This window comes from Hemiscyllium ocellatum, chromosome 5, assembly GCF_020745735.1.
Source record: "Hemiscyllium ocellatum isolate sHemOce1 chromosome 5, sHemOce1.pat.X.cur, whole genome shotgun sequence".
NCBI lineage: Eukaryota > Metazoa > Chordata > Chondrichthyes > Orectolobiformes > Hemiscylliidae > Hemiscyllium > Hemiscyllium ocellatum.
In genome coordinates, this window is record NC_083405.1 from 26880935 (window position 1) to 26905324 (window position 24390).

General features: G+C 38.4%; 1 protein-coding gene across 7 annotated transcripts; it reads left to right on the top strand.

Annotated features, from left to right (window-relative positions):
- The first annotated feature begins 76 nt into the window (after positions 1 to 76).
- Positions 77 to 23089, top strand: LOC132815638 (chromobox protein homolog 3-like). 7 transcript variants are annotated; one of them, XM_060824604.1, is made up of 6 exons: positions 77 to 134; positions 1751 to 1832; positions 7757 to 7898; positions 9362 to 9527; positions 15809 to 15906; positions 21880 to 23089. In XM_060824604.1, exons 2-6 carry the CDS (start codon positions 1781 to 1783, stop codon positions 22007 to 22009), a joined length of 588 nt encoding a protein of 195 aa, XP_060680587.1. In that variant the 5' UTR covers positions 77 to 134; positions 1751 to 1780; the 3' UTR covers positions 22010 to 23089. The 7 variants fall into 7 exon arrangements, with proteins under 7 accessions (XP_060680587.1, XP_060680588.1, XP_060680582.1 ...); XM_060824599.1 differs by lacking the exon at positions 77 to 134 and adding an exon at positions 264 to 420; XM_060824601.1 differs by lacking the exon at positions 77 to 134 and adding an exon at positions 449 to 763.
- Positions 23090 to 24390: the final 1301 nt, after the last annotated feature.

Sequence of the window (24390 nt, forward strand, 5' to 3'; positions counted from 1 at the left end):
TCAAAATCCGGCTGAATGGTTTGATATACTTTGCGATAATAATTCCCATAAGGGGGTAACTCTTAGTCACGTGACGGGCGCGAGTCCTGGCCAATGTTTAGTCTTTCGATCAGGATTTTTATTCGATTTCAAAGGTTTAGGTCTACGTCCAGCCGGCGCGTGTTCGTGAATAGCTGATGTTGGGTTATTTGATAAATTTTACAAAAAAAAAGGAGGGTGTGCCGGTCGGAGGTGTGCGCAAGCGCGCTGTGTCAGAGCGTGTTTTTGGCGGGACTGAGTGAAGCGGAGAGAGGGAGTGAGAGAAAGAAAGAAAGAAAGAGAGAGTGTGAAAAAGGAAAAAAGGAGAGGGAGGGGGAGAGAGAGAGAGTGGGAGGGCAGTCTGGAACAGCCTTCGGAGCACATCAGGACTGAATTGGGCAGGTAGGGCAGGCAGTAGGTAGCTCGCCAGCCGATTAGTGCTTCACTGTTTTACTCCCATCCGGTGACTCCTCCTGAGCGCGGAGTGTGGGCCTGGCAGCTCTGCAGAGCAGCCCGAGATTAATTACCCAACAAGCTGATTTTTAAAAAAAAATATATAAAACTTCCATCTCAATCGAGTGGAGCACACCAAGAGTGTGTAGGCCGCAAACTCGCGGCCAGTGTCTGGAGCTAACGGAAGTTCATTTAATAATTAGGGGAGGCCGTGGTTCATTTGTTTTGGTCGTGGAGTCAAGGTTTCTCGGACTTGTGAACTCTCTGCGTGTTCTTTTGGCTTGGGGGAAGGGTGGGTATAGCGAGGTTGGGTTTCAACCTAGAGACTTGAAAAAAAATTGCACCGTCTTTGGTTCAGGACCTAAGGGATTTACGTTCAATTTTTTTTTGCTAACTCAACAACTGCTTTGGATTTTATCTTTTGTCGCTGTTTCTGCGTGGGGTTATTTATATAAGGTTATGAGGTAGATGAGTTAAAAGGCAATTTAGATGAGATTGTAATTCCTTAATTGCGGAAGTCTTTTTTTTGTTTAATACTGTAAATATCGGTGATTTGTTATGTTTGTAACTAGCACTTTTTGTGATTTAACAGAATCATTGTGGAAATTCAGGACTTGAAGCTTAGAATTCTTACGAACTGCGCATTCTTTATTTTTCATTGAGAATATAATTTGCCACTGTCAGTTTCTTTTAGTCTGGTCGTTGACTTGAGGGGAAATATAACTAGGAAGAATTAAAATGGCGAATTAGTGGGTCTTAATGTTAGATGTTTTTTATATGTTAGATAATTTTGAATTCAAAGATTAAGAGCAGTAAGCCATAACACTCTTTTTTCAATTGACAAGGTAGTTGTAATAATGCTTATAAATTTAAATAAGGGGATCAACAAAAAGTTTAATGTTTTCTCTACTTTATTACTATTATTGCTGTAGTTCTAATTTTAAAAAGATTGGCTTAGAAGTTTGAGATTTTTAAAACAGTTAAGCTTTATTAGACACTTCTGTATTTTGAACCAAATGCTACATGACAGGAGCAAGTAATCACATTGGGAATTGGTTATTGGTTTGTTTTTTATTTTTGCAATGTTTGTATTCAATTGATTGATCAGAGATTAGGTTGCTATAACCTTTGCCATCTTGCACTATGTATCCCTTTTCTATTACTTATATTTTCAATTTAAACAAGTTTTAAAATAGTTGCTATCATCTTTACTCCAAAATGTAAATGTTTGACATGCTGACTTTATACATATGAGCAATTGCTGATTATTTTTTCCTAGGGGCTTGTGTAGGCGGATACAAAGTAGAAGATGACCACGGTTGAAGATTCCTTTTTTTCTCCTATTAGCCTTGTTTCTACTAGTGAGTTAATCCATGTTTACAAATAATAAAAAGAAAATGCATCATGTTATATCCCATTTACAGTACTTAACCATTAACTATATTTAAATTAATGAATAAAATTTGTTCATAAACTCCCAGGCCCCAAACAATGAAAATCAGAGTTCCTGTTCTGGTCCCAGGTCTGCCATTCTGACCACAGAATGAGGTTAACTATTTATCTTGGGACACTGACTTTTCAACACACAATTGATACTATTCAGAAGATAGTTATTGTGCCACTTGTGATGTTGATTGATTTTTTAAAATTACAAAATGGCAGATTTTTATATTTGTGAATTAAGGATCTGCTGAAATTAAACAAAAAACTTCAAATTCTCATAGTCAGCAGCTGATTCAGGACCCTGCATAGAGCTAGTAAGTGGGGAATATCATGGATGTGTTCAGTGGAGCTAGGAAAAAAAATGCTCAATTATGTATTAGATTTGTTATTGGAGCCTAAATATGCTTGGTGTGGTTCCTTGTAGCAATATGTGTCTAACAAAAACATCTTGTGAAATGATTGTCTGAAGTTGCAAGCTTCTGCAGATATGCTCTCAGAACTTCTATCTTGATAGAGCAACTTCTGGAATGTGATGGTACATTACAGTTCTCTCCACGTTTGGGCTCTTATGATAAAGTGCACTTCCTTGTGCATGTTTCAGTTTGGAAGTGTGGATGATAGACATAATGGTAGAGGCTCCAAAGTTCTTGCTATCACATGGCTGACCAGGAATCTTTGCCATTCTTACTAATATTGGTGTACGCTACTGGGATTTCAGCACGTAAAGCTGCCAATGTCCCAGAGGACCATAGGGCCGCTTCCTCATTAGAGAAAGATGACTGGTAAGTTTAGCTTGAGAGTCACCATGCCTCTGACCTCAACTGATGTGGAAATTGAACAACGGTGTCACTCTGTATCGCAAACCAGCTATCCAACCAACTGAGCTAAAATACCCTCTGGAGAAATTTTACCGGTTGACATTCAACCTGTTTGGCCATTTTATGATAGTACTCCTTTCTTAGTCATTTAAATTCTGGTAAGAACATTGAAGCTAGGATTTCTGGCTGAGAGATACCACCCACTCCTGTTAGCTCCTTTGAAAAGTGTATCTTTGGATCATTTTAAACAGATACAGCTCTGAATTCAGAAGTGCAACTCTTCTCCACTTTCCCATTTTAATCTCCTTTTTTGTACTGTGAAGTTCCAAATTGTAGTCAAAAAGAACGCTTTGTGCTTAATGGAAGCCTGAAGTTTTAGATTTGTGTATCTTATAAATTCTGTTTCACAGCAAGATTAGATTCGATCTCCCCTTTCCCCAAAGTGTGATCAATAGTTTAAAATTTTTTTACTGTAACCTTGTAAAATGGGAATGACAGTATTGAATAATCATACTTTTTGATATGGAATCAACTGTTGACAAGCCAGCACTAAGCATTTTTCCATTGTCACACTTTTTGCTAGTTAGAGGGCAAATAAACTTATTTCCAATTCTTTCACAACTCAGTTTAAATTAATTCTAAAACCGAAGGCATCACTGTTGTTGAAATGCTTCTGTAGGGTTTAATCATTAGTGACAATGTGATACCTCTTAATAGCACTGTAGTAATGCTTTGATTTCAGGATAGCCTGCAAGGGTATAAATTCTGACACAATTTTTACATTTTCTTCCCTCTTCTTAATCCCTGTATTGCTGGATTACAGATTCTAAAATGCTTTCCGATGTCTCGCCCAGACATGTGTGTGATCCTTATTGTTTTGTAGCCAAACTTTATTATTAACAAAGAACAAAATTTATATGCACATGTATCCCTTTTAGGTAGTTAAGGCCTTGTGCTCTTTTTTTTTCCCCTCTTAAGCCAAAAGGCATTGAAACCAGTCATGTCTTCTAGTTTCCAAATTAGTGTTGGCTGTCTGAATGCGCTTTTATCCTTGGGCATCTGATTTGTCTGGCTCAGCAATTTGATTGTATTGAGACAGTGAAGAAATCTCTTGGCTATTTTCAAAAAGTTAACTGGTCGCCAAGATTATTTTCACTTATTATTGTGTGTGTGATACTTGAGCAGTAATAGGACATTTAGTGTTTTATCCATTTGATTTTTAAACGGTAAGGAGAGGACCAGGCTTTTAAAACTATTGAAAGGTAAAATGCAGCAAGTTCTTTCTTAGTCACTTTCATACTGAGTTTGCAAAATAAGTTTTAACTTTTAAAACTGGTTGGGATATCCTAGAAAAAGGAAAACTCTCCAGTGAGAATGTCTCTATGCATCCCTACTAACAGCAGGAGTTTTAAAAAAAAAAATCAGTATTTGACACTATGATCAGATTTTCCTCCTTAGCCCAGGGGCACGACCTGGAAACTTGCAATGCTTAGCACAAGCGAGTTTGAATTTGAAGGGTCGTCTTCCCTGTTTGCATAGTTCTTAACCAAGCAAATGTGCTAACATAGTGGCTTAAACATAAAACTAAATTGCACTTGGAATCTTAGTTCAGTAGGTTAGACAATCCCCTTTGCTCATGAGAGTTTGGTAAATCCTCAGAAAGATTGTTTAAATTAAAATGCCACTTAGTATCAAAATGTGTGAAATTAAAGTGTGGATAGTACGTCCTAACTGGCTGAAATCTGCATACATTGGCTCAGTTTTTGATAGTAACTGTTATGAGAGTAACTGTGGACTCTTGACTTTTCACCCTGCTCTAATTCTTGTCTTTTTTTTATATAGTAATTTTAACTACCTCAGGTGATATAGAATGGATGCAATAGATTTACAAAGCAATAAAATTGTTCAACAATCTTTTTGTTTCAAAGACTCTTAAAAGATCATACCTAATAGTCTTTCCCTGATTTAAAGTTGAATTTCCCTAAGAAAGCAATATCTCTCTCATTTTCCTTTTGCTCCATAAATGGGCTTGTCTTAAAATCTGTCAAAATTGCAAATTTGAGGTTGGCGCTGGCACTTTTCAAGAGCCAGCACATATATTTCACAGCCTTTGATTTTCCAATATTTTATTCTAGCTTTAGCTTTATAATCTAAGCTAGCCAGCAAAGCGCATCTGCAAGTTAACTGTTTTCTGTTATCTGTGTCTTTGTGCGTAGAACTTTGGGGCAGCACGGTGGCTTGGTGTTCAGCACTGTTGCCTCAGCATTGGGACCCAGGTTCGATATTGTACCTAACTCCACACTACCTGTGTGGAGTTTGCATATTCTCCTCATGTCTCCATGGGTTTCCTTCTGTAATCAAGATGTACAGGTTGAGTGAACTTGCAATGCTAAAGTGCTCATGGTGTTCAGGGATGTGCAATTAGGTGCATTAGTCTGGTGCATAGAGTAGTAGGGGAATGGGTCTGGATGGGCCTCTCTTCGGAGGTCGGTATGGACTTGGGCTGAAGAGCATGTTTCCACACTGTAGGGATTCTATGAACTGTTAATTGCGACAGATTGGATTTTGCTCATCTGTAGAGAGGTTTTCAAACTTTCCCCTTCAGTTTCCCGTCTCCAGAAGAGTTCAAAGTTGCCATTGGGTCTGGATTTTTTCAAGAAGTTCTGAAATAATTACAAGGATGACATTTCCATTTTTGGTGCAGAAGCTCAAAAGAAATTGACATTTAAAGAAACTTGGGCTTTACATCCAAACATTTGTGCCATTTCACTAAAATTTCTGTTGGAACCCTCTTTAGGTCACTAACAGCTCCATGGTGTTCATATGAAAACATCTGACTTGCTGCATTGATGGTGAATCTGAACTAGTTGTCCATTTTGCCTCCAATTTTTAAGCCCAGCAGCATCTAACACTAGTCATTGCTCTCTTCTTGTTCTGACATTTTTCCTTTTCCACTTAACATGCATTCAAATATTCAGAATGCAGGTCATGATTTCTGCGCCACACTGGGACGCTTCCAATATTACATTAATCTATTTGTTAGATATACATTTAATTGAAATGTGAAGTTATCAAATCTTTTCATAGTGTTTAATGCGCTGAGGCCTGCACTTTTTGTGCCCTGATTATTTTTGCTGTCTGACCTCCACTCATTTGTTTTGCATTCTGTTTTAAATAAGCCTTCTGAAATTTTGACATGGTAATGGTTAGCATAGAAAGTGGTACAGACTTTTGTGTAACTTAACCAGTTATGCAGTTTCAGAAAATTCTCAACTTGGTTTTTCCATTTGAAGGCCTTCAAAAAAAAAGTTGAAAGTGAGCCTTGAATGTCAGTCCTTCTGGGGAACTGTTAGAAACCAACGACTTTGAGGATCCGTGTTCTCTTCTGTTCACCTTGTGTTTCAGTTTATAATTTATGTGGATGAGTGAAAGGAGAAGATTTGGCAGTAGAGTAACTTACTGGTTAAGTACTCAACTGCTAAGCCAAAAGTTGAATTCAAATTCCACCATGGCGAATAGGGAAATTGAATTCAATAAATTTGATTGGTTCTTGGCCAGCACAATTTTTGTTTTTAAAAATTGAACTGATTCATTATCTTTTATGGAGTTGACTCAACACTAATTTCTGAACTCTCTTGCATATCATTGGCATTTCATGGTAAGTAGTAGTAAGGATAAGTAATGACTTGTAAGTGGTGTATCCCACGATATTTTGCAAAGAGCACCAGTAACCCAAGGTATACGTATAATCTGTATCTTTTCTTCTCAAAACAAATCTATAAAATTGGTAGGAGTTCTGCACTTCTAATTTGAGCCTTTATTAGAAAGATTGATTGCAATTTTTATTAATCAGGTTGTGCAGCTTTTTTTAAAGCCTCCAAATTACAATGCACCACAGACTTTAATTGTTTGCAATTTAAGGTATTAGCTTTTAAATATTTTAGTTTTATTGCCATATTGTAATAGTGCACTTCTCATTTGAGGCACTTAATTGGGTAATTCATAAAGAGGGGTATGGTATTGATGCCACTTTAAAATTACTCAGGTACCTTGTGATTACTTCAATTTCAATTGGCCATATTTCACTTTGGGTTGGAGAAAAGACTTTTATAAAGAATTTTATTTGGAAAAACAATGACATTTACATACATGGACACGTTTTGAGGATAGCAGACTTTGGTTGCAATGTTTAGTGTGTCAAGGGAGTGCAGTTGAAAATGATATCCCAATCAGATCAATTGAGGAAGAAAGCCTCAACATTTCAAAAGTACATGAAAATGCTTTTGAGGGCTGTAACCTGCAGGAGTGTAAACCCATAGTTTGAAAGTGGGATTAGAATGAATGGACATATTTGGAAGAAAAGGCTGCTTTTTGTGTCACAGATTCTGATTTTTGTGAAGCCATATGAATATTTAGAAATACCTTGGAAAAGATGGATGTAAAAATCTATAGTGTCAAATTTCAATTAACATGCTTTGGATGAAAAGAACATCTTAGCTTAGTTGGCCCTTTTTGCCAACTACAAAATCTCCTTGTACAGCCTCCAATTGATGTGTGCCATGATCATGTTCTTGGAGATGCGTGTACTGCAATATTCCTGCAAGCCTGTATTTGCATTTAAACATGTAAAAGCATTTGGCTATAGGATTTAATAACTGCGATGCATTAACTTGGGTTCTGGTGCTGGTCAACCCTACATCAGGGATGTATCAAATTTTGGCTGGTTCACTAAATGAAACATTTCAAACTTGTATTATTGGCTCACTTTTGTACCAGTAGCCATCATGAATAACACATGATTCATTCAGTGGAACATCTGATAATGGGGGAAAACCAGTTTGTTTTGAAACTGAAATGCTGGCCTTAACTTGGATTTGATTGTAACATACGAAGTGAGCATGAGGAATTGAGACTAATCAGATACTACTTGTTTTGATTTATCATTTATTTCTAAATTTCATTGTTAGTTCTCAAATCAATTTGTAAATACTATTTTATGCTTTATCATGTCTTTTTTTTTCTAGCCAAAATGGGAAAGAAGCAAGGTAGCAAGACAAAAAAATCAGAAGATGTTCAACCTGAAGAATATATTGTCGAAAGAGTGTTAGACAGACGGGTTGTACAAGGAAGGGTTGAATACCTTTTGAAATGGAAAGGTTTTACAGAGTAAGATGTTTTACTGCACAGGCAGCCTATTTCGTGACTTTTCTCACTTGTTTCTGTTTGTGTTAGATGGTGCATTTATTTTTCTGTTGAAATGTAATTATCCGCCAAATCCTGACTTAAAATTGAAGTGTAATCAATGACACAGTTAAATGGCTGCCATAATGTTGCTGATATTCTACAGGCGCCATTAAATTTGGTGAAATTGCTTCTATTTGGCTTCAGTCTCCCCATCTGAATCAATGGACATAGAAGTGTGTATGTCATTTGTTTTATGTGAAATAAATTCTGCTATATGCTGTAGCATCTGGTACTGAGATCCATTCGTTTTGTGTTGGGGCAGAGTCCACAGTGCTGAGAACAAGCAAGTGCTCACAAGTTATGATTTGCTACTTCTCAAAAGTTATTTTTAATTTCTTATGTTGTTTTAAACATTCATCAGTTGTCAAAAATTGAGTATTTGGTTTGAGTTGTGCACATAATCCAGTTACAACAATTAACAAGTACCTTGTTTGTGTTGGTAGCATTGAATAAAGTCAAACATTGAGCTGATTGTGTTGACACTTAAGTTGCAGCACTGTGCTCAAAGACTGCTCAGCCATTCCTTCTCATCTGCTAACGTGATACCAGACCTGTATCATCTAATCTTGAGACTGACTCTTAGCTTGTATTCCTCAACACTCAGCAAATATTGGGTATATGTATATTTGGTGTGTTGGTATGCAGCATGATTCATGCTTGATCAGTTCTTGTGCTATATTTACAGTATAGCATGGAGGATACTATGATCCAAACCACCTAGCAGCATAATTCCTGCTGTGGGTTGAATTTGAGTAATCCTAAATTTCTGTAGAGATTAATGTTGACAAACTTGAGTTTTGCTTGTAAATTTGTTCATCTGTACGTTGTTAGATGAATTTCCATTGCAGTTCCATAAATAACATCTTATGAAGACTAAGGAAAGAAAGCAAGATCATGCTGTAAACCCATGCCGTCTAAAAATAAACTACTTTATTTGGAACATTGCAGAATTTGTTATTGACTACGGAATGCTATTTCAATTTTAAAAAATTGAATTGGCATTTGGTCAGCTCCTTTTTGTGGTATTATTCAATAAGAAGTTTAACTTTTTGTGCTGTGGTTAGAGGATAAGGGTTATCGCCAGTTAGTTGTAAAGTGCATATAATACAAACTAGTGATTTAATTCATTTACAACATGTGCAATGAATAGGATTTACTACTTGCTTTTTTCCTGTATCCACTTTTTACATTGCCTACTTAGGAAGAGCTAGTGTCACGTGTCAAGAAAAGATTTGCTTGTGTGTAAATGTTTTCATGCTATGTGTAGTCATGTGTTTAGTGCTTTCCTTCTTTGACTGATTTTATTAGGATTGGTCCTGGTTAGTTAAATGGAGTATTCTGATTAAACACTGACTTAATTCAGTTTTGATCTGAACTTATTTCAGTGCTGACAATACGTGGGAGCCGGAGGACAATTTGGATTGCCCAGAGTTGATTCAGGAGTTTCTGGATTCCCAAAAGGCTACCAAGGAGCGTACCGATGGATTCAAAAGAAAATCTGTCTCTGAAAATGAGGGTGAAGAAAACAAGTCAAAAAAGAAAAAGGATCCAGTAAGCCACTGTCTTCAGGTTGATGTTTCCTGCACTATTTCAGCTGAAGCAGCTTTTATTTACTTTACAACAAGGCTGTGCAAAACAATAGTCTAGCAAAACAACAGAAACCAAAGATGATATCTGCTTTTTGCTGCACTATTTCTCACATTAGAAATCAAGCAAGAGCATTGTTCCCTGGCCACTAGTTGTGTGCAGTTACTTCACATGTTAAAAGTAGCTTGTCTCAATGCTTTTGGGGGTTTAATCATTTGCTTATTCCCATTCCACCTGAGCAATGTGAATGAGTCAATTAGGAAGGATGTAGCAGATGGTGTAAATTCAGGTCATGAGTCTACTGTCAATTTAAATCAAATTGCCACCTGCCTGACACCTTAACCTAGCAATAAATTTGATATATTGCAAATGGAAGTAACTTGGTGAGTAGAATTTTCAGGGGCATTTTCACATTTGAGATTCCAAAAAAAACACTTAGTTCCGAATAACAATTGAATTGCCTCCCTGAGATAACCTTTTAAATATTGTCACATTTTATTTAATTTCCTACATTGGTCCAGGTGCTTTTAATAAATTTGATTGTCAGTAGATATGTTTAGGACTGCCTTGTAGCACATGCCAGTGTCCCTACCCCTGGACCAGGTGGCCTGGGTTTCCGTCTCACCTGTTCTAGAGGTGTGTAATAACATCTATAAATCTATATGATTAGAAAAATAAGTTTTTTTTTCTGAAAAAAACCATGCATTTATAAGGATTCTTCTGGCACAGTGACTAAATCCCTACTCTGGCTCAGGAGACCCAGGTTCAAGTTCCATCCATTGCATATGTGTAAGAGGACATCTGAACAGCTTGGTTTGAAAATATCTATATGCGTTTATGGAGAACCTCTTCATTTTTAAAAATTAATTTTAAATAAAAGGCATAAAGAGGTGGAAATAATTAAAGTGCTCTAAGCCTGCAGAGGAAGTGGTCTTTGGGAAGGTTTATAAGGTCTGAGGAAGAATGTAATGCTGTGATTGGGAGATAGAGGGAAGTTTGAGGACTTGTTAAGAGAATGGGATTACCTGAGTACCAGTTTTCAGCTTAATGTGTTGGGGCTGGACTCCCGATTAGTGAAGATGATTATGATCACATGGTAAAATTTTATTATTTATTTCATAATGACTGTCTCAGTTGCTTACACAATGAGGTGCTACTAGTGCTGAGATGGCAATCAGCACATGCTATGATAGATGTGATAAATGGCTTTATAGTTAAGGATCAAAGATGCCAAAGTTTAAAGTTTGTGAGAAGATTTGTAGCACGGATGCTTGTTGTTGTGGTTCTGTTCGCCGAGCTGAGAGTTTTTGTTGCAAACGTTTCGTTCCCTTTCTAGGTGACATCCTCAGTGCTTGGGAGCCTCCTGTGAAGCACTTCTGTGCTGATTTCCTCTGGCATTTATACTGGTTTGAATCTGCCGCTTCCGATTGTCAGTTGCTGTCTGCTGCAGTGGCCGGTATATAGGGTCTAGGTCGATGTTTGTTGATCGAATTTGTGGATGAGTGCCATGCCTCTAGGAATTCCCTGGCTGTTCTCTGTTTGGCTTGCCCTATAATAGTATTGTTGTCCCAATCGAATTCATGTTGTTAGTCATCTGAGTGTATGGCTACTAGGGATAGCTGGTCATGTCGTTTCGTGGCTAGTTGGTGTTCATGTTTGCTTGACAGCTAACAACCCGCATCCATGAACATCAACTAGCCACGAAACGACATGACCAGCTATCGCTAATAGCCATACACTCGGATGACAAACAACATGAATTCGATTGGGACAGCACCACTATTATAGGGCAAGCCAAACAGAGAACAGCTAGGGAATTCCTAGAGGCATGGCACTCATCCACAAATTCGATCAACAGACACATCGACCTAGACCCTATATACCGGCCACTGCAGCGGACAGCAACTGACAACTGGAAGCGGCAGATTTAAACCACTATAAATGCCGGAGGAATCAGCACAGAAGCGCTTCACAGGAGGCTGCCAAGCACTGAGGATGTCACCTAGAAAGGGGACGAAATGTTTGCAGCAAAAACTCCCAGCTCGGCGAACAGAACCACAACATGCCAAAGTTTTGCCAGAACTGGTTCAGTTTGAGTATGTACTCCAGGTGGCTTAATGTTTATGAATGCCAAGTTAGAAGTTTAGTTTTCCTGATTTTTCGGAAGGAAAAGCCAATGGCTAACAATGAAATTACAAGCGATTATTGTGAAATATCGCTGGACATCTTAGGAGACTATCTAGAAATGGGTCATTGTCCTATGATTGCTAATAGGATGTGTCTTTTGAAACTTAATTTCTGTTGCCGAGTTCTTGGATCCCACACTCTAAAATTTTCTCTCCAGACTGCTCTGCTTTCCCACATCTTTCATTTTATGATCTTCCCAGTTTTTGACCAAGCTTGTTAACTACTCAATATATCCTCCTCTTGTTGAGGGCCAGTTTTTGCTCCCCACCTAAAAAAAAAAATCAGTGTAAGTTCTTTTGGATGTTCCTTTGTTAGAAAGGGCTATTGCACTTACACAAATGTGGGCAGCACGGTGGCACAGTAGTTATCACTGTTGCCTCACAGCACCAGAGACCCGGGTTCAGTTCCCGCCTCAGGCAACTGTCTGTGTGGGTTTCCTCGCACAGTCCAAAAATGTGCAGGTTAGGTGAATTGGCCATGCTAAATTGCCCGTAGTGTTGGGTGAAGGGGTAAATGAATGGGTCTGGGTGGGTTGCTCTTCAGAGGGTCGGTATGGACTTGTTGGGCCGAAGGGCCTGTTTCTACACTGGAGGTAATCTCGTCTAAAAATTCAGGAACAGGTTGGAGTATTGAGATTCCTATATTGTGGTCATTTGGAGATGAAAAGAATCTATTTGCTTTGTTTATATAGTAGGAAGTGAGTCATGAGGGTAGTCCACAGAATGCAAGTAGAGACATACATTCAGTGTGCAAAATCTCAGCAAAAGTTGAAAATTTTAAGGACAAATCACTAGCTCCTAATGTATATAGACAATCCCAGGAAGCTGACTGCATCCAATGTTTCATTGGGGAATGAAATTACGTAATATGTTATACTTAAAGTGTTGCAAAATGATATGCAGATCTGTTTGGTCAACATATTTCCCTTACTACAGCATCCAGAATACTCCCTTGCTCTTTTAAAGGTGACTTGATAAGATCACCTATGTTAGTGACCACACAGTCAAGGGAATGGCAGCTGAATGGGATGGAATTCAAGTAATTAAATGGTGGATGTGGACAGGTTTAATGTTTGAACATGGTAGGCAACAGTGAAATTAAATGAGTCATAGTAATTGAAGATTCAGTCGAAGTGGATGAGCAGAGGAGGAATGATTATTGCATGGTTGATCTCCGTAACAAAATCCATGGAACCTTTTCTGTCTGAAGGTGAGGGAAGAATGAAAAGGAATTTTTGGGGGTGTAGAGTCAATTAAAAGGTATGTGTCCCTTTTAATTCTGATCCTAATGCACCACTCAACATGGTAAAAGCTGGTTAGGTGATCATGGACTAGTTGATTGTTTGCTCCAGTTTGAAAACTCCAGAGGGAAGAAAAGAGAGGAATACCACAGAAGAATATTAGATCTTTGTTCATCTTTTGCTTTTGAAGATCTTCTCTCTCATATTTTTCTCTAGTGTTTCTCTTTTCTTCCCTCAGTCTGGGGTTTTCAAACTGGAGCACACAACCGATCTAGTCCATGATCACTTGATCTGCTTTCATCGTATTGAATGGTGCAATAGGCCAGATACCTTTTTTTTAATTGACTGTACACCTCCCAAGGAGGACAAAGTGAGGACTGCAGATGCTGGAGATCAGGAAGAAGGGCTTCTGCCCGAAACGTCGATTCTCCTGTTTCTTTGCTGCCTGACCTGCTGCGCTTTTCCAGCAACACATTTTTAAGCTCTGTACACCTCCCAAGATTGCTTTCCTGTTCTTCCCTCACCTTCGAACAGAAAGGCCCAATGGATTTTGCTATTGAGATCAACCATGCAATAATCATCCCTCTTCTGCTCACCCACTTTTACTGAATCCTCGTTTACTGTGACTTTCATTTCACTGTTGCCTACTACGTCCAAACTTACAACCTGTCATAGCCACAATTTAATTAGTTTAATTCCACCCCTCAGCTGCTATTCCCTTGACTATATGATTATGAACACTTGATAAGATCTCATGACATCTTTTTAAAGGTGCAAGGAAGTACTACTGGTATCATTGTCAACATGTGGGAAGAAGATAGAGTTTAATTTAGATAAATGTGAAGTGCTGTATTTTGGAAAGGCACATTAGGGCAGGACTTAATGGTAAGGTCCTAGGGAGTGTTGCTGAACAAAGAGACCTTGGAATGCAGGTTCATTGCTCCTTGAAAGTGGAGTCGCAGGTACATAGGATAGTGAAGAAGGCGTTTGATATGTTTTCCTTTATTATTCAGTGCACTGACTATAGGATTTGGGATGTCATGATGTGGCCATACAGGACATTGGTTTGGTCACTTTTGGTTTCCTGTTGGAAGGATGTTGTGAAGCTTGAAAGGGTTCAGAAAAGATTTACAAGGATGTTGCCTGGGTTGGAGGGTTTGAGCTAAAAGGAGAGGCTAAATAGGCTGGTGCTGATTTTCCTGGAGCGTCGGAGGCTGAGGGGTGACCTTTAATAGAGGTTTATAAAATCATATGGGGCATGGAGAGGGTAAATAGACAAGCTCTTTTCCCTGAGGTGGGGGGGGGGGGTCCGGGGCTAGAGGGTATAGGTATAGAGTGAGATGGGAAAAATATGAGACACCTAAGGGGCAACCTTTTCACATAGTGGGGGTTGTGGATGTAATGAGCTGCCAGAGGAAGTGGTGGAGGCTGGTACACTTACAACATTTAAAAGACATCTGGATAGGTATATGAAGTGAAAAGGTTTAGAGGTATGTGGTTCAAGTGTTGGAAAATGGGACTAGATTAGGTTAGGATAATGTCCATGCTGATCAGTTACAAGTTGTGGATCGAGGCGTCTGTTCCCATTGCTGTGCATGTCTATGAATCTAATGTCACAGACTATTTAAAAAGTGCAGCTTTTAGTGAGCTGGCCAAATGTTCTTCCAACATGTACACTCCCTACTGGTATCATTCTGGGAATTGGGTAGTAAAGAACACCTGGTCAGAAATGGCTGTGGTCTGTTTGAGATCATGGAAGTGGAGATCTCTTGCAGTAGCAAGGTTTGTGCATTTAGAAGTTGCCTGGCAAGATTAAGCATGGTTAGAAGTTTTCTTAAATTTGAAGGTGTAGATTAAAGAATTGATTGGCACTTAATACATAAAAGCTGATTGAAATGTTTGAGAAAGTTTGCATGGATTTCAGTTGATGCATGATAAGAAATGCTGAAATGGATGGTTATAAGGATCATATTCAAGTAGAAAAAGGCAATGTCTAGCCAGGTGGAAATTAACAGTATAAGCACTTTTTGGAAATTTTACCATTTTAGTATGTCCGTGAATGTGCTATTGAAGAGAGAGTTTTCTTCTTAGTTGATGTTTAAATGTTTTCTTATGGCTTAATGGCAATAGGACATTTTTGAATTATTATAAAAACAGATTTTTAAAGCAGTGGACATGTAGAGGGCAGTTCGCTAGTGGGGCTGTTGGATAAACTTGGTCCCATAAGCCCTTTTGATAGAGTAATCAGCCAAATGTCAGGAAGTCATCTGTAAGTATGAGGGTCTGCTGCAGCAGTAATGTCCTCCTGCTTGCTGTCACGTTAGTAATTAAGGTTGTAGACTTTGTGCATAATTATTTTAATAAAGGGAAGGTGAGAAGTTGTGCAGTTTTGCTGAAGGGGAAGATTAAATATGGTGGGTAAAAGTGAGGTTGAAGGGTGAAATCAGAATGATTAGTGTCTCCAGTATTTTGATGTCCTTTTACAACTGTTGGCAATTTTCAAAATTGGTGAGATCAAGGGGAACTGAAATACATTGCCTTTTGTGAGCCACTTAAAAACCTAAATCTGCTATCCAGGTCAGCATAGCATCAATTAAGTAGTGAATCAATTTTTGCTACTGCTCACTCTCACTCTCTCTTATTCAATCCATTGTATCACTACCTCGTGTGCCAGCTATCCAAATATCTCTTAGTGACAAATTCACTTGGTTTTAAAGTGTATGCCATTGTAGGATCCTTATCTGCATAACATAATTTGTATACATGTTTTCTATAACTTTAATGTTTGCATTATAAAATAATATATTTCTTTTAAAAGAATGACAACCAACCAAGAGGTTTTGCACGGGGATTAGAACCAGAACGTATCATTGGTGCAACTGATTCGAGCGGAGAATTGATGTTTCTAATGAAATGGTAAAGATTTTTATTGTAAATTATGCTCGAGTTCCAGTGTAGATTAATCTGCAGTTACAAGAATAGTTTACTACGGTTTGTGTGTTAGTGGTATGTTCCGTTCAGTATTACAAGAACATCTCAAATTTACTTGAATAGAATGCTAAACTTGCCAGAAAACTCAGTTCAGGAGAACGAAGAAATTTAGTGCTTGTCCTAACTCAGTGACTTACAGCCTAAGAAATACTTTTGTTTATGAAGCATGGCAAGCAATTTGCACAGTATAGCCCCAGCAATGTAGTGATTCAATTTTCCCTGTATTGGTTAAAGGATATGTATTTGCCGAGATGGACAAGGTATAGGGTTATGTCCTACTCCTGTTGCTATGTTTCTTCAGCTTCTCCCTGTCAATTACTTTTATTGTCCAACCCACAGATATCCTATTTTGGTCTCTTCTTTGGATGCTGGCTCCTCAACAGTTTCCCATTTGATCTAATGATGATTTCTTAATTTAGAGGATCTTTATTAAATTTTCCAATAACGTTTTGGGGTCTAAGAACAACAACCTTTCTAGGCTTGGCATGTAACTGCAATCCTAATTCTCTCAAAGTTTCAGTAAATCATCTGCGTTTTCTCTATAGACACAACATTCTCGCAAAACTTAAACTGTGCTGATCACTACTACTTGCTTTTATACTCCCTGCCTCTCTTTATTAAGCCACAATCCTAAATGTTGTTTTAAGATCCTTCTTGACTGAAGTCCAAAGATTGTTCGGGTTGGGCAGGAATGTGGAGTTGAGCCTGCAAGATCATGATCTTTTTGAAAAGCAGAGTAGGCTGCTGGGCCAAATGACTACTTACTCCTAATTCATATATCCATGTGTTCTTTATGTAATTCGATCTTCAAAAACTTTCTGCGATCCCCAGGTTTCTCTTCCTACGTGTCCAGTATTGTATAATTTAGTTTCTGTTGTCTCAGTTCATTTATTCTATCAAAGTGTTTCACTCCATTTCTGTTAAATTGTATCAGCCCATTTCACCAATCTGCCAATGTTTTCTTAAGTCTGTTACTTTCACCTTGCTCCTTTCAAAGGTTTCACCTTTATCTCCCCATCCTCTGTTAATTTATATTCAAGCCGACAGTATTAATTGACATCTCCACAGGGATGTAGGTTATTCCTAATCAGGGCTGGGGCCCTCTCTGCCCTTGCCTGTCTTGTTTGGGGTGCAGGGGGAATTGTACCAAATAAAAAAATTTTGAATTTATAACATTTCTTGTTAAATAGGAAGCTAACCCAAGGCACTTTAGGGAATTGTATTTTTGTACAGTGTGCGAAAACAGTGGGAACCTGGGTTATTTTGACTGGACAAGGCAGGAGGAATGTAGCAAAGGGAATTGAACAAATGATCTTCATCTTAAAAAATCTTGAAGTGCCTTGCAATTCATAGAAATGTTGAAGGCATTTCGGCCCAACATATTTATGGCAGCTGATTATAGGACCAATTTGGCCAGGCCCATATCTCTTCAAATTTCATCTCTTCACGTGTGTCCATTTCCTTTTAACATTGCAATTCAGTCTACCTGTATGCCACGCTTTGGACAGTGCATTCCAGGTTAAACTATTTTGCATAAAATAGAAACATACAAATGAAGAATAGGAGTAGGCCATTCAGCCCCTTGAGCCTGCTACATTATGCACTAAGATTACGGCTAATCTGATTGTAACATCAAATTCACATTCCCAGCTGGCCCTGATAAGCTTCAGCCTTTTCTGAACAAGAATCCCATCCACCATCTCTTAAACAATGTAAGGGTTTAGTTTCTGCCACAGTTTTCAGTAAACACCACCTCTGTTTTAAATGAGTAGCCCCTGACTTTTAAATAGTGACTCCCATGAAAGGGAACATCCACTTGACATTTTTCCTGTCAAGACCCCTCTGGATCTAGTAAAATTCAATCAAGGTGCCTCTTATTCTTCTAAATACCAATAGACACAAATATAGCCTATGCAATTGTTTCTCAATAACAACCCTCTCATTCCAGGTCATAGTCGAGCAAACCTTCTCTGAAGTGCCTCAAACTTATTTACCTCCTTAAATAATGTGACCAGTATTGTGCACGTGTGGTCTCACCAATAACTTGTGTAACTGAAACATAATCTCCCTACTGTTATATTTCTTCTCGTGATAAATGGTAACATTCTATTTGTTTCCCTAATTACTTGTACTTGCACCATGTGTGATCCATGAACAAGAAGGCTCCAAACCTTCTGCAAGCCAGCGATCCACAATCTCTCAGCATTTAAATAATGTTCTTATATTCATCCTGCCAAATGGACACTTTCACAGTTTCCTACATTGTGATCCATTTGCCAAACTTTTGCACATTGTCTCAACCTATCGGTGACTCTTTGTAGACTCCTTATATCATCTTCACAACTGTCATTCTTACCTATTCATGTCATCAGCAAATTTAGCTATCATACCATTGGTCACTTCAATAAACATGATAAATGATTTCCCTTTGACAAAATCCTTTTAGCTTAGTTTAATTGTATCAAGCTTATCCTCATGTTCTATTATAATGCCTTTACTAATAGTTTCTAGCATTTCTCTATCATAGATAAGTTAACTGGGCTGCATTTGCTTGCTTTCTGCCTCCTTCCTTTTTGATCAAAGTTAGTTTTTGACCTAAAGGAAGCTTTTCTAAATCTAACTGGTTTTAATTCTCCAAAACATATGTATCATCCATTTAATTGGTTATTGATAGAACACAAGGATGAAATCCATCACGACTTGGGGACTTGTCAACTCTGTTCCTACAGTTTACTCAGTAATACTTCCTTGATGATTGTAGTCTACATTCCTCCTTCTTTCTTTCAATTTTCTAATTTATAGCTATTTTCTGATGTCATTCATATATCCTCCTCTAGTGAAGACCAACATTGAGGTCAGTGCTTGCTTTAACTTTAAATAGAATTGGACTCCGGTACTGATGTCAGTGCCTCATGAACTGAAACCCATTCCACCTATACCAACCTTAACTCTTTGACCTTTTTTTTAAACCCTATGCTAGTTTGCCCAAGGCCGAGATGGTAATCCGGAGATTGTTGCATTAGAGATTCTGTCTTTCAATTTAGGTCATGTGTTCCAAGTCTTTCAGCAAAATCTCCTTTTTAGTTCTAACAATGTTGTAGGTAACACCAGACAGTCATCTGTACACCTGCTCATGGCTGCAGAAAACATTATATATTCCCTAACTATTGTGTCACCTACCACAACCACGCATCTATTTCTTTCTCCCACTTGTATGGCTCCTCTTGATGTTGGTGAGGCCTCTTCTGGAATACTGTCACCCTGTTTTAGGATATTATTAAGCTGGAGAGGGTTCAGCAGAGATTTACTAGGATGTTGGTAGAAGCATCGGCACGGTGGCACAGTGGTTAGCACTGCTGCCTCACAGCACCAGGGACCTGGGTTCAATTCCCGCCTCAGGCGACTGACTGTGTGGAGTTTGCACATTCTCCCCGTGTCTGCGTGGGTTTCCTCCCACAGTCCAAAGATGTGCGGGTCCACACTGTAAGTAATCTAATCTAAAGTAAGTAATCTAATCATCAACATCTTCTCCTTCCACTCCTCCCACTTCCTCTAAACCAAAGCTGTAGCCATAGACACCTGCACGGGACCCAGCTATGCCTGCCTGTTTATCGGATATGTAGAACAGTCCAGCATCAGCACCATCTCTTCTCTCCTCTTTCCCCCCACCCCCCCAAAAAAAAACCTGTGCCTCCACTACATCGATGACTGACTGTTATTGGTGCAGCTTTGTGCTCCCAACGAGAAGGTTGAACAGTTCATCAACTTTACCAACACCTTTCACCCTGACCTCAAAATCACCTGGCCCATCTCAGCAACCTCCCTCTCCTTCCTGGATCTCTCTGTCACAGTCTCTAGTGATCGACTAACCACAGACATATGCTACAAGCCTACCGACTCCCACAGCTATTTAGACTACCTCCTCCCACCCTACTTCCTGTAAAAATGCTATCCTTTATTCCCAATTCCTCTGCTGCATCTGTTCCCAGGGTGACTCCCTGCCACAGCAAGAAGCACAAACCCTGCATCCGCACAACTCTCCTTACCTCCGTCCAAGGCCCAAGGAATCCTTCCACATCTGTCAGAAATTCATCTGCACTTCTATCCAATGTCACCTATTGCACCCAGTGTTCAGCATGGACTGGTCTGACTGAAGGGCTTGTTTCCATGCTGCATGATTCTGACTATCAAAAGAAACATTTCCTACCTGTTTGGTTTGTTTTTGCTAACTGAATTTTCTAATGAAGTATTCTAATTTTCCTTTCATATCAACAGCTCAGTAATTCCTTGATTTTTATTTTAAATTCTGTCTAATCTTCCGACCTCGTGTGTTGCTGGGAAAACACAGCAGGTCAGGCAGCATCTGAGGAGCAGGAAAATCGACATTTTGGGCATAAGCCCTTCCTCAGGCTTATGCCCGAAATGTCGATTCTCCTGCTCCTCGTATGTTGCCTGATCATCTGTGCTTTCCGAGCAACACGCTCTCGACTCTGATCTCCAGCATCTGCAGTTCTCACTTTCCCCTTCCAATCTTCTGACCTGCCACCTACCTTTATACAATTGTCTTTGAGTTTGATACTATCCTTGACTTTTATTTTATTTAACCACAGGTGGCAGTTGTGACTTTGAATTTTTTCTATTTGCTGGAACATATCTATTCAATGCTTTGTGAAATTTCCCATTAAATGTTTACCACTACACCTCTTTCACCTATCCTTAACCTAAATTGCCTGTTCACTTTCACGAGCTCTGAATTCATTTCCTTTTAATTATTCTTAAATACAAAGTCGTGGTCTTGGATGCACACTTCTCTCTCACAAACTGTATTTGAAATTCAGTTGCGTTGGGGTGCTTTCACTATTGAGTCAGTAATTCATTAGTCTGGTGCTGGTGAAAAACATGTAGCGTCTGTAGCCCCTCTTTTCCCTGTCACTGTTAGGACCCTGGTGTCTGTAGCCTTGCTCCTGAACCTGCAGCCCCAATCAATCCAGCCTCAGCCTTGCTAACTCTTGCTGCTCACCTTACTGCTCCAGTCACAGGTTACTTTTCCCCTATCATTTCTGCTGATGGTCTATCTGTAGCAAATATAGGAGAAAAGCAACCTGTGATTGTCCATTCCTCTTCTTTGTGATTAAATTTTTCTTGTGTGTCTAGCAAGATTTTAGCGAGCTTATCTGATGCCTTCACATGAATGCATCCTTCTCCTGTTTTGTTGTGTTTTTATCAGTTTGACATTTAACAGGCAGCTTTGTGTTGAAGGCCTTATGCTCACCTGGTGTTATGCCGCAACAAAATTTCAAGTAGACTTTAAAGGTTCTTCTTTGCATTTATTATAACCTGATAGGTGATCATTTTATAAATGAGCCTTTTATGGATTCATGATTTTAAGGCAAAATGACTAAAAGTACTGAATTAGCATGATGGTGATTTGTTTCTAACTTCCTGTTTGTGAAACAACTTTGTAATATAAAGAGCATCTTTGGATGCTTTCTGTTTTGAATTGGCCATCAAAGTATAAATGCAATTTGCTTTCTGAAACAGTCACATTGGATTCAATACTAACTATTGTTCCATTTACAAACGTGCAAGAACTGTTAAATTACTCCAGCACTTTGTCCTTTATTTGGGTAGCTTGTGCCATTACAGTTGCCAATTTATTCTGGGAACCTGAGCTCTGTCAGAGTCTGGGTACTCATGCAGCCAGGATAAAAGTGACATTGTGAATTCAATCTGAGTGATGAGAAAGGGATTCTGAGGGAACTGTCAGATATTAACAGTTTGCAACTTAGTTTGGTGTATGAATAGCTCGATTAAATGGAGCTTGATTTCAGAAAGTTGCCTTCAGATGTCTTGTTTCACTGATTTTATGTAAACCTTTCTTATTTGCCCCCTTTTTAGGAAGGATTCAGATGATGCAGACCTGGTTCCATCCAAGGAAGCTAATGTTAAATGTCCGCAGGTTGTGATTGCGTTCTATGAGGAGAGACTGACATGGCATTCCTATTCCACGGATGATGATGAAAATTAACTCTGTGTGCATTAAATTTAAAGGAAGTTCTGGCAAGGTTTTGCGTATTCATGTTCAGAAGTACTGTTATTGTCAAATTTAAAAATCTGCACCCGAAATATCAAGTTCACCATCTGTTTAATGCCCTTTGACTGCAAGGTGAATTTCAGCTGGCTGGTTTATGCATTGAGAACATTTGTTACATTTACTTGGGATATATTGATTAAATGCATAAATATCAAATGTATTTTTGGTCCTTTTATTGACAGTAATAAGGTTACCTTGACTGTTTTGCCAGAAAAATTGTGCACGTTAATGGACAGCTTGTTTGCGATCTGTCTTTCAAATCCACGATTAAATTGCAGTCACCCCAATTTGAATCGCTTTGATATGAACCTGTTTGCTTATATTGTTGACATTTAAGAAAGCTGAACTGCAAGTGGACACATGACACATTAAGACTACATCTGGACAAATGATCAGTCAGTTTCCAACTTGCAGAATATTTGGCTTAGCAACATATTATGGCTATTTTAATTATTTTAATTATATCCTATTTCTAATGTTACTGTAATGTTTTGTTGGCAGTTTATGGAAATGTGGTTTCAAAGTATCATTAGCCATGTACTATTGCTCTGGAGTTACTATTAACTCAGGTTTTTTTGAATGGATTAAACAACCAAGAAACTGATCAGGCACTTCATATTCAATAAATTTGCTGTTGAAATGCTGAATTGAAACTTAGGTACTTGATCAAGTTGCTAAGTGCCATTTGACAGTCACTTGTGTATTACAGCCTGTAACTATTGTGAAGTTGACTCTGTTCAAGCTTATAAATGATATGATCATGAAGTAGCTAATCAGTCAAAACAATTCTGCTCGAATATTGAGCTAATGCAGCAGTTTGTTCTCCAATGTGACCAGTTCTGCAATACATAAGTTGGTTTTGAAATCTGAGTTATTTTATTTATAAATTTAGACTTAAGCAATGTTTTTGTTGAATCCTTGTACTGCCCAGTTTCTTCTGTAATGTTTTCACTTTCTTGTTGACTGCTGAGGGAAAATGTTTAATAAAACTATTTTTGTCTTTTTGAGTATAAATTTTGATCTTTTTACCCTGTGACATATGATCAAGTATCCCAAGCTGAAGATGAAATTACTGATTAGACCAAAGTACTGATAAGTACAAGGATAGATTATTGGCACTGTCTAATGCATTTTACACTTTCCAGATATGCATTTCATTTCAATTGGCATTAACATGAAGGTAGCTGGTAAAAACAATGACTGCAGATGCTGGAAACTAGATTCTGGATTAGTGATGCTGCAAGAGCACAGCAGTTCAGGCAGCATCCAAGGAGCAGCGAAATCGACATTTTCGGGCCCGAAACGTCGATTTCGCTGCTCCTTGGATGCTGCCTGAACTGCTGTGCTCTTCCAGCACCCTAATCCAGAATGAAGGTAGCTGGTGAAATTCTGTACCAGCATGCTCTTTTGCACTTCGCTAATCTGCAAGAAAGTTTTGCAGGTGATCTGTTATATTAGTGATCCTGAATAAATGGTTCCTGTCAGATCAGGAATGGTAAAGTAGAATGGACAAGCATGAAATGGCAAAAGTTTGTTGGATCGTGACTAACTACTTATTTTTCCCAAAAAAACCAACACTTTGATAGTCTTCAGGACGATTAGACTTAGACTATCTCAAAGGGTTTTGTCAAATCACTTTACTGTGATTTGAGTTTGATATTGACCAGATTATCATTTTGCAATGTTAATCGAAGAATAAATATTGACTAGGGGGCAACTCTTAACTGTCTTCAAAATCATCTCTCAAGATCATAGCAATTCCATTTAATGTCTCATTTTAAAAAAAACTCTAATGCAATATTATTTCCCATACTAGAATATAACTTTTTTTTCATGCTAGAGCCCAGAAGTAAGCTGTCAACCCAGAAACTAATTCACAAACAAGTATAGTGCAAGCTGAGGCACAATTGCAAGGTGACCTGGTGTATATAAAAAAAAACAAACTTTTTTTTTCACAAAGAAAAGAATTGAGAGTAAAACAAAATCTTTTGAAGTGATGGCCTTTAAGCATAGGCTTTGTGATTCAGATTGTCAGCTTGGTGAATGTTTGAATATCTTCCGTCCTGTAGGCATGGAGGGCAGAGGGAAGATGATTTGAAGCGATAGAAGGTCTTAGGAGTAGAAATGAGTATTTCGTTTTGATAACAAGACAGTGGTACAAAGTGGAAATCAAGCCACCTTAGTTTGTATTTTGGTAATGATTTGTAGCTTGGTCACAGCTCAAAAGTTATATAGAAAATTTGTAAAGTCATTTAGTATTAATGATGTCTGTTGTGAGCACAGGTCCCAAAACAATGCCGGCAAACATTCAGAAT